We start from the raw sequence: 9,516 nt of genomic DNA on the forward strand, positions 1-9,516 counted from the left end.
TTTTTCAATTTCCTCCATCTACTATTGTGGATGCTTATTTTCTTTTTCAATAGTTTTACACTCCACAAATATCTCAACTATCCAAAAGAACATAACAACCAACAGGGGACAGTCTATTTTCTATAGAATCCAATGAACTTCATAGAGCTGGAAGAAGGTATGTCAAGCTACCAGGGTTTCCATTCAAGTTTCCGAGGCATCCAAGGGTGTCTGCCTCTGAACACGGGTAAGTTTCTAAGAGATAGAAGACGTGGTTTACCTTTGTCATTCTACTGCCAAGCTAATCACTATCCTTGCTTGAAAATGCAGATGTATCCACTAAAGCGGTCATAAAACCAGGTCCCGTTCTGAACTTCCTCGTGCAGAACCAAAAAGTTGATACCAGATTGCATCCATATGACTTTGTTCATGAGTTTGAGCTTTTTTATTTCATACTAGGCCAAGAGGATTCTTAAAAACCCAAGAATCCGGATTTCCCCCTCTAATATGGAGTGGAGTGCAAAGTCACAAGTGATGAGCCCTGCACAGAGTAGATGTAAGTTGTTTCTGCCTTGTAACATCCATGTCACTTAAGAAGTAGTCAACACATTGTCTGGTTGGCTTGTTCAATGCCTAGGATTGGATTAGATTAGATAACTCACTGGATTCAAGATGTATTAGAGGAGGAAACGAAGGTAGAGGATTTTAATTTTGAGGATGAGAAAGGATAAAATATAAGTTGATATATCCTACCATTGTTCTAGATTGAATGTGCTATGCTTTTTTCATGAGTAATCCATGTTCTACCTTGAACAAAATTTCTTCATTTCTTCCCTCAACATGCCTTAAATCTATTGAGTTATCCAATAAAATTCAATCCTATCCCTCAACATGCCTTAATTCTATTGAGTTATCCAATAAAATTCAATCCTAGGCTCCAAACGGCATTGAAACCTTAAATCTATTGAGTTATCCAATAAAATCCAATCCTAGGCTCCAAACGGTAATGTATCCCTTTCATCACTCGTATAGTAGGAGACAAAAAATAAAAATAAAAATATCTCTCCTGAAAGGTTCATCTGCTATTTAGATTTTAGTTGAGTTCTATTGTTTTAAGAAGCGAGCATGAACTAGATCTAAATGGTGGCACGAGTTGCAGCATGCACAAAGAGTATAAACTGAACAAATTTTAAAAAAACGCAACGCTAAAATTTTCTGGACAAGTCTTACAGACAATAGTGAGATTACACAAAGGTCCCATGAAAATTCCTAATGCGACTGATGTCACAAAGAAGTGAATAAAAGGAAAACCTCATCACAGGGATATAATAAGCAAAGCACAAGCAGCTGATGCATATAGATACAAATTTTAGAATGGAGCTGACGTCGTTCTACGAAGCTGATACTTTGGCTCGGGCGGTGGTGCACTTGGCAACACCTTCTCTAGCTCCTGCAACGGCAACACATATGATATAAATAAGATACCTTTAGTTGCTAATCCAAATAGCTTTTAGACCCAAATCACACAAGACAGAAAATGATTATTTAATCATGCTGTTATCTCAATATCATGCAAAGTCAAACAAACTATGTAAGAAGTCTTCCACACAGCCGGTGACGCAATCCTATTCCTATACCAGCTTTGAAAAATGAAATGAAACATCAATAAAAGGTGAAGGTAATTCACTAAAGGAGGAAGTGGATCCTCCAGAACAAAAGCAGAAGATAATGGAGTCCAAACTACCAATGAAAATTATAAACCGGGACAGCTAAGCAACAATTTATTTTAATATTTTGCTTTTCTGAGAAGAAACTAACACGTCAGAATGAGCCACAGTTCTGACAACTGGTACACCACGACCCCTGAATATATGGGTATTCAGACATATTGACAAATTATAAATTGGTGGCCGATCAATCATTGATATGTCACTTCAAGAAGAACTTTGAAACCATAAACCTTTCAGAAACTATGATGCAATCCCGTTATAAGTTAGAACCCAATTATTAACTCCCCTTCCGTGAACTTTTCCCTTCCACCCATAGAACTTGGAAATGCAATCTTGTTAGTAGCCAAACTTAAAGAGAAACAGGTGCCCCTCAAAGGGATATCACTAGACATATAGCGATGCCAAATACTAACACCCATTTCCCAAACCTAAAGGAAACTTGAAAACAACACCCAATATGAATTCATTTTCAGTCTAGCATCATTCAAAACGATATTCACAAGTTCCACAAGGCACTCCACAATCTATCACCACTTTCCTAATAATCATGACACTGTCAATCTTGTCCAACAACCCAAACATTAGTTAGCAATTATAACTGAAAGGAATATCTTATTGCCAACAACAAAAGGATTCTGGGGGCAAGAAACTATTCTAATCTTTAAGGTGGCACTAATAGTATGAGCATTATACACACTACCAACTAAACTTGGAAGGCTAAAACTCTAAATTACTAATCCAAATCATAAGTCTTCAAAGCATGTAGAATATAAACATAACATTGGCAATAACATAGTCATAACATGATGGGAAATTCTATAGGTACACTACAGTTTACTCACTATACCCACACACCTAATTTTTTTCCCAAAACTTCCCATTTTACCCTTTGAATAAAATTTAAAAAAAGAAAAAAAGAAACAGAAAGAAAAATTAAAAGACCTGCCAGCGAGCCTGCCTGGCTGTGAGTCCCCCAACCCCAACACCTGTCCTCTGCAACAAAAGCATTAGGGTTGCAGGGGAAGAGGGTGAGGAGTCAGGGGACGAGGGGGTGGGGGGGTGGAGGGACCTGTCACCCGGGAGGCACACTGGCACTAGAGCCAGCAGTAGCAGCAGCCAAGGCCCAAAGTAACTTCATTTTTTTCAGTTCTATTTTTTTTAATAAAAAAATGTTCAAAGTATAAACTTGGGTTTTGGAGTTTACAAAAAAGTAGGTGGGTCTAGTTGCAAACTGTAGGGTGCCAATAGAAGTTCCTAACATCATCTGCGACACAACTCCAATTTAAATAGCCACAGGGAAATTATCCAGAGCTAAAGCCTGATAAAGTATCTAAGCACAGCTCAAACCTCATCTACGGCATTCAAAGACACTAGTCTCCTTAATACTAATCCCTAACTAACTAAAAACTTTAGTCTCCACTAATAATGCTCCTTATAAAACTGTTCATAACTATCCTTCAGTGAAAATCCTTATAAAACTGCTCATAAGAATCCATCAGGAAAATCCCCTTCATTCATAAAATAACTGCCTTAAGAAATGGTATTTCCTTTTAGAATTAACACTGCTTGAGAAACATCCTCTTTACTCTGAAAAACACACCATCTACAAGCAATTGCCATACAAAATCGTATTGGTTATACTTGTTACTAGCCTCACAACATGCAGTACGTCCATGTGTGATGGCAAATATATTTTCAAGATATAAAATTAGTTAGTAGATGGCTTTTACTGGGTGCTTACATTTAAATCAAACTCTTATTTTTTATTCGAAATTTTGAACAAGTTAGCTAACTTATAGACACATGTAAAAGAGTGTCAAAAGGAATGAGGCCCAGCCCCTTTGAGGTTATACAATAGAAAAGCTGAAACGCCCAACCGATCATTGCCAATAATGTAATGTATCAGCTATCCCAACCTGTACGTGCTGGTTTAAAAGGAAACAGGAGTGGGCACCATCCTTGTCGAATCCATTTGGCATACCAAACTGTTTTTCATTTTATCACATGTGCTAGTCTGTAGGACAGGCAAATACCAACTAGTACTGGCTTAGGTTGGCTGATATGAGTTTTCTGCTATTTACTTTATTTCTTTTAAGGAATTAATTCTTTTAAAGTTCATATTACAAACAAACCAAATCCTGTTTCTTTTATATTCTAACTAAGTACTATAATATTTGTTGTATTTTTTGTTACATGCGCTATTACCTCTCTATTTTTTTTTTTTGTCCTTAAGTTGAATATCATCAAATTCCATTAATATTTGGAATTTATACCTCGGAGTCCATTTATTGTCTTATTTAGTGATTTTATACATGTAAATGTAAATTAAATGAGTCCATGCTATCTCAAATTATCAAACCTGAACAGGTACTTTGAGATGTTCTAGTAAGAGTACCAAAAGAACTTTTAAAACAACTCTCAGCCTAGGACCCTCACAGTTCCTCCTTAAACATACATAAAAATTTCCAACACAACTCTAAACCCAATCTGTGGACACATGGTAACTGCATATGGTTGCCCTACTAACCAAGATAGGAATACTGTGCGGTATTCCATATGGTGGGTTATGTAAAGTCATGCTTCAGTGTGAAAGACTTATTTCATAGCACCCGAACCAGTGGAGGGACTGGTATTAGAATCAGATTTGCTTAGCCTTAGCATCTAACAAGGAAAGATTCCTTTAACTATGAACATATGTCAAGGGCACTATCAAAACCCATGGTCAAATATCACCTTGATATGAAGTTTCATTCCTGAGATCACGAGGCAGCGTTGGCCTATTTAATAGAACGGATCATAATCACAATCTGGTAGGTCCCAGAACAGAATTGGGATTCTACTCTTTTCTGAGAACCAGGAAACGGCGCATTAGGTTCTAAACAAACACAAAACTCGCCCCTAAAAAGAAGGGAAAAAGCACGATTCACATTATGTCCAACATCTTTTACAACACCACATTATCATTCTTTGTGTAGGCCCAACTAAAGTCAGATTCCTAAAAGCATCAATGCAGACCTTTTATATTGTAATGCAAGCAAATCGGTGAAACTTTTTTGTCCACTATCTCAACATAAGCTTTACGATCACTTTCTTATGGCACACATACAATTTTACTTTCATTTATTGAGCTGTTTTTGTTTTGTTAGTATGGTGTTACGCACTAATAAATCTAGTTACTGATAGCATAATATCCTGGTAGGCCACATTCTAACTTCCAACCTCAAACTTAGGGAATGACCGTTGTGTGTTTTTGTGTGTGTCCGCTCATTGTGTGTGAATTGAGTTGACTCACTGGCACTATTACAAGCCCATAAACTTAGCAAAATGTACCACAGGTGATAAGTTGTGTTACTGACAATGACATCAAGCAGCAGAAAAGTTTGTAGATTACTTGCAGGATGGCATTGCAACTTCACCCAGAAAACAAAACACCAAAACAAAACAAAATGTTAATAAGTAATTTGCTGATATGCATCTTGTAATGTTTATGACGGGAAAGGAATAGTACAGCTATTCAAGGTACAAAACACTCCTTAAGGGGGACAAAAATGCAGCTTATGAGATTGTATTTGTGAATTAACATTTTTTTTGGTCAATGGTGAATGAACAATTAATGCTGTCCCGGTTTCCTTTTCTTTCATGAGTTATGTTTGTTTTAATTTTTTAAATTTGTTGTATACTGCTTGAGTGTTTGGACAATGCCCCTTAGCATCCTTTATTCCTTCTATAGAATTTTCTACTATGAAATACAGATCATGCTTTTCCACCATCCAACACCCAATCCGTGATTTTAGCAAACTCAATCTACCAAGTTACCGACCAAAGCATTTATACAAGAATCTCTACTACATCTGTATTTTTCCAGAACCAATGACATATCAGATCAATCAGATCCCAGCAGTATCCAAATTCAAGAAATATAATAATCCTCCATCTGAACCACAGTTCTAATTGTCACAAAATTATGTGAGTGGTGCCTGTGTGTGCATGTCTCAGTTACCTGTAACAGGCTTCTATCTGAAAACAAAATAAATTTACTGCATTACAAATAACTGCCTAAAACCAAGTGAAAGAAAATAAAGCCAACTACAATTATCTCTTTTCTAATGATGGGGAAAAAAAGAGTTTTACTCATTGCAGTTGTATCAAACCAACTACAAATATCATTCAACAATGCAAGGTGTACTGGGGAAATCAAATGAAACAAATACAAGAAGACATCATATTAAAAGAAACCCTAACCTTCTGTTTCCTTAGCCTTTCATTTTCCTCCTCTAGACGTGAAACTTTGTTCTCCAGTTCATTTGTATAAGCCTGTTACAGTTTTCTATTTTCAGCTAAAGATTGCAAAAGAAAACCTTGTGGTGGATTTATAAACGAACTGAAAGAAATGAAAATTGACCTGCTTTCGTGCTCGTGAACGAGCAGCAGATTCTCGGTTCTTTATCATTCTTTTCTGTCTCCGTTCAACGGTCTTCTCAACTATGTCCTCTGGGTTGCCTCTTTTCCTCCCAGGTGTCTGTGTATCTGATAATGTACCCATTAAGGGTGAAGGCAACGCAACTTGGTTGTCAGGATACGGCACTTCCATTATAGCACCAGCCCCTATGTGCAGTGGCGGTGGAATAGGTTGGCTTGGCATGTATACCCCCATCATACTTTGTTGTGGATGCTGATACTGTGGTTGTTGGTACTGCAGCCACTGACCTTGTGGAAACTGAGACGCCACATTCGCATCAACCACGGCAAGAGGAGCAGAACACTTTTTGTCTGAAGATGCTTCAGCTTCAGCAACAACTCCCGCTTTTACCAAGAAATCCTCTAAAGTCATCTCTCCCAAAGTACGTTGTCGTTCTTGAGATTTCTTTTCCTCATTATTTTTGCTTTGTTGAATATCTCTCCAAACCTCATCAACTGTCTTCTTGCTCAATGCACTAGTTAATGACAGGCTTGCCTGACGCTGCAGTGTAGCTTGATTGACCAGTGTAGTGCCTTCAATGTCCATACCCATGGTCTGGTTGGCCTCAGCACTCCATACATTTTTTAGAAGCTCGTCAAGGTTCATGCTGCTGAGTGGCTTCCCCAAGTCACCTAACTGATTTTGTACCTCATCAAGCGTGAGACTGTAAATTGAGCTTTGTCGTGCCAAAGGCTGGAACTGCGACTGTTTGCAATTTCCATCAGCCCCACCTTGAGAACCCATTGTCTGTATCCCCATTCACCAATTCTCAATAAGAAATTGTGATTACAGAAGGCCTATTACCAAATATATCAACCCATACCATAGTTCAGCCTTATGACCACTCCAGGCAATCTTCAAACTCAGACCCAAAAATCAGAAACCTAACAAGAAAACATTGAAATTTCAAACATAGAATTCTCCAGTGTTGAACAAGACCATGCATGCTACGAATACCAAAAGTAACTAAAAGAAGAATGAGAATGATGGTTAGTAGATATCAACTTGACTTGCAAACCAACACTCAAGCATGCACATAAAGATTTGAATTGGGGTTAGAATGATTTCATCAATTCCAGACAACAGAACATGCGCAAAGGGTAGAGCCATAAGCTGCAATTAAAAAAAAGGATACCAATTTATAATTAAAAAAGGGCAAAAATAATACCCATAAAATTACAGCTTCAAATCGCTTGAATGTATAAGAATAGTCCAATTTCTTTGAAAACAAAAACAAAATCAACAGATTGCCAACTTGCAAATTCAACTCGACAAATAATGAACCCATATATCCAGAGAAAAATATATATATTTAAACAATAATAAGACTAATGAATCAGATGCTATAAACTATTGAAGCCTAAATCTAACCAAACATACATATATACAATAGAAAATAAAACAAAAGGAATAGCCAGAAAGGATGTGAACAAGGGTCAAGGAAGTTTAGTCTCTTGCATGCAAGTGATTAAAGGACTTCTACAGCCTCTATTTGAGCCAATGCTTTCAGACCCTAAACCCACAATCAAACTCTCAGGAACAAAAACCCCAAAATCCCATATTCCCAGAAAATCAAAGAGAAAATCAAAGAGCAACACAATGAAGCATGAAAAATCAAATTACATTATTTCCTCAAACAGGACCAAAGAGTAACAACATTACCTCACCGCAAAAATATAGAAAAAAACCCAAATCCAAAAGCTTAGATTTGCATGCAACAAAAAATCAGTCTTTTTCTCAAAATATATATTTTTAATAATTAGAAAAAACATCACTGACCCAACTTCCAAATGCAAGAATGTTTTCCTCAGAGAAAAAAAACTGGCAACAAATTAAAAATAGAAAAAACAGGGAAGAAGAAGAATGAGTGAGAGGTCTGTATCTAAGAGAAATGGAAAAGCAAGAGAATCAGAGAGAAAGAAAGCACTCACTTTTAACAGTCCGATCTGAATCGAAGGAAGAATTTTTGGTTGAGAGATTGTTGTGTGTTTTGAGTGTGGAGGTTGAAATCATCAGCAGAAGCACACTTGTACAAAAACACCTACCCAGTGTATCTATTTGTTCAATGTATCCAATTTGCAGAGAGACAAACAAAACTCAAAAAGCGCAGTTGAGAGAGAGAGAGAAAGAGAGAGAGGTTTCTGGCTTTCTGCAAAAACCAAAAATTCCCAAATTTCATTTTTTTATATTATTTATTGTACCCAAAATTTAATTCTTTTTTTCTCCCTTGGTAGACAGTCCTCTGCCTGCGCCCTCATGGGTTCATTATGGACTTCCCAATTTGTTTGGTCCACTTGTATGCAACCAATTAATAATTCAAATTGTTTATTAATTTCTTCATAGTGATAGTAATTTTTTAGTCTTTTAAAATTAAATTTTAATAGCTAACTGAATTTCTAGGGTCTTGACTTGCAGATACCGGTCTCAGATTTGAACCCCCACCACATTCTTGACTTGCAGACAATAGTCTCAGACCTTAATAGCATGTGTGTGTGAGAAACGTCATCATTCTTGTAGTTTAGATTATCATTTGTATTTTTAAAAACTCTAATTTTAATAAGCATATTAAATCCATTGTGTTAGATTTTCTGAAATAAATAGGAGGATTAGTACTTACGATTCATGTGGAAGTTTTGTTTATTTTTATTGTAATATTTTAATTTTCTTTTTGGTGCGTGTAGAGATGTGTACACAAATAAGCGTGGGCAGGCAGGCAGGGGAGCAAGAGTGTATGGAGTGAACCCAACTAACGAGAGTTTTGTCCAATAGTGAAACGCTGTGGAAGTGGGATATATGCTTTGTAGGCACAAAATCAAATTGAAAATTGAAATGCAGCAGACAGTGGACACGTGGCACTCCCATGCTATTTTGCCTATTTGTAATTTTGAGACCTTTCTTCCGTGTTCTATTTTCAGAGACTACAAAACAAAGCTCTTTCAAGACAAATTTTTTTAAAAAAAAAATATCTTGGGGTTTATAAAAATAAGAAATTCAATAAATTAAATAATTATGATGTCTCAATGCATGTTGACTGTATCCTTGCGCCTGCAAACAAGTAAGTAACTATCCTTATATGATGTCCAAAATTCTTATTGTGTTAAGCTCTCTCCATGTAAGGTCTATTTTCACAAAGGAAGAAAGAAAGATTGTGGGGCTTATTTTTAATTGATTATAATTTTTTTTAATTAAATTACAAATTTTATCTATCATTTTTCTAAATCAATAGCCGTTAGATCATCCGTCAGTCTGACCTTTAAATATTAAAGTGGCAAATGTTGGTCCTTTTTTTTATATTCTTATTTCGACTTCTATTCTATGTTATTTGGATTCATTAATACAACATAAACA

General features: G+C 36.3%; 1 protein-coding gene across 1 annotated transcript; it reads right to left on the reverse strand.

The window, feature by feature from the left end:
- On the reverse strand, positions 1,152–8,328 carry LOC18787415 (ABSCISIC ACID-INSENSITIVE 5-like protein 2). Its single transcript, XM_020557862.1, has 4 exons — positions 8,100–8,328; positions 6,112–7,052; positions 5,952–6,023; positions 1,152–1,429 (listed from the first exon to the last, which is right to left on the reverse strand). The coding sequence occupies exons 2-4, from the start codon at positions 6,925–6,927 to the stop codon at positions 1,349–1,351; spliced, it is 969 nt and encodes a 322-aa protein (XP_020413451.1). The 5' UTR covers positions 6,928–7,052; positions 8,100–8,328; the 3' UTR covers positions 1,152–1,348.

This window comes from Prunus persica, chromosome G2, assembly GCF_000346465.2.
Source record: "Prunus persica cultivar Lovell chromosome G2, Prunus_persica_NCBIv2, whole genome shotgun sequence".
Classification (NCBI taxonomy): Eukaryota; Viridiplantae; Streptophyta; class Magnoliopsida; order Rosales; family Rosaceae; genus Prunus; species Prunus persica.

Bases quoted from the DNA above. Each gene is read 5' to 3' on its own strand.
- LOC18787415 (XM_020557862.1), bottom strand. From the start codon at position 6,927: ATGGGGATACAGACAATGGGTTCTCAAGGTGGGGCTGATGGAAATTGC. The intron at 6,024-6,111 runs GTCAATTTTCAT...AAACTGTAACAG, and splicing joins GTTCACGAGCACGAAAGCAG to GCTTATACAAATGAACTGGA. The intron at 1,430-5,951 runs GTTAGGGTTTCT...TTGCCGTTGCAG, and splicing joins AAAGGCTAAGGAAACAGAAG to GAGCTAGAGAAGGTGTTGCC.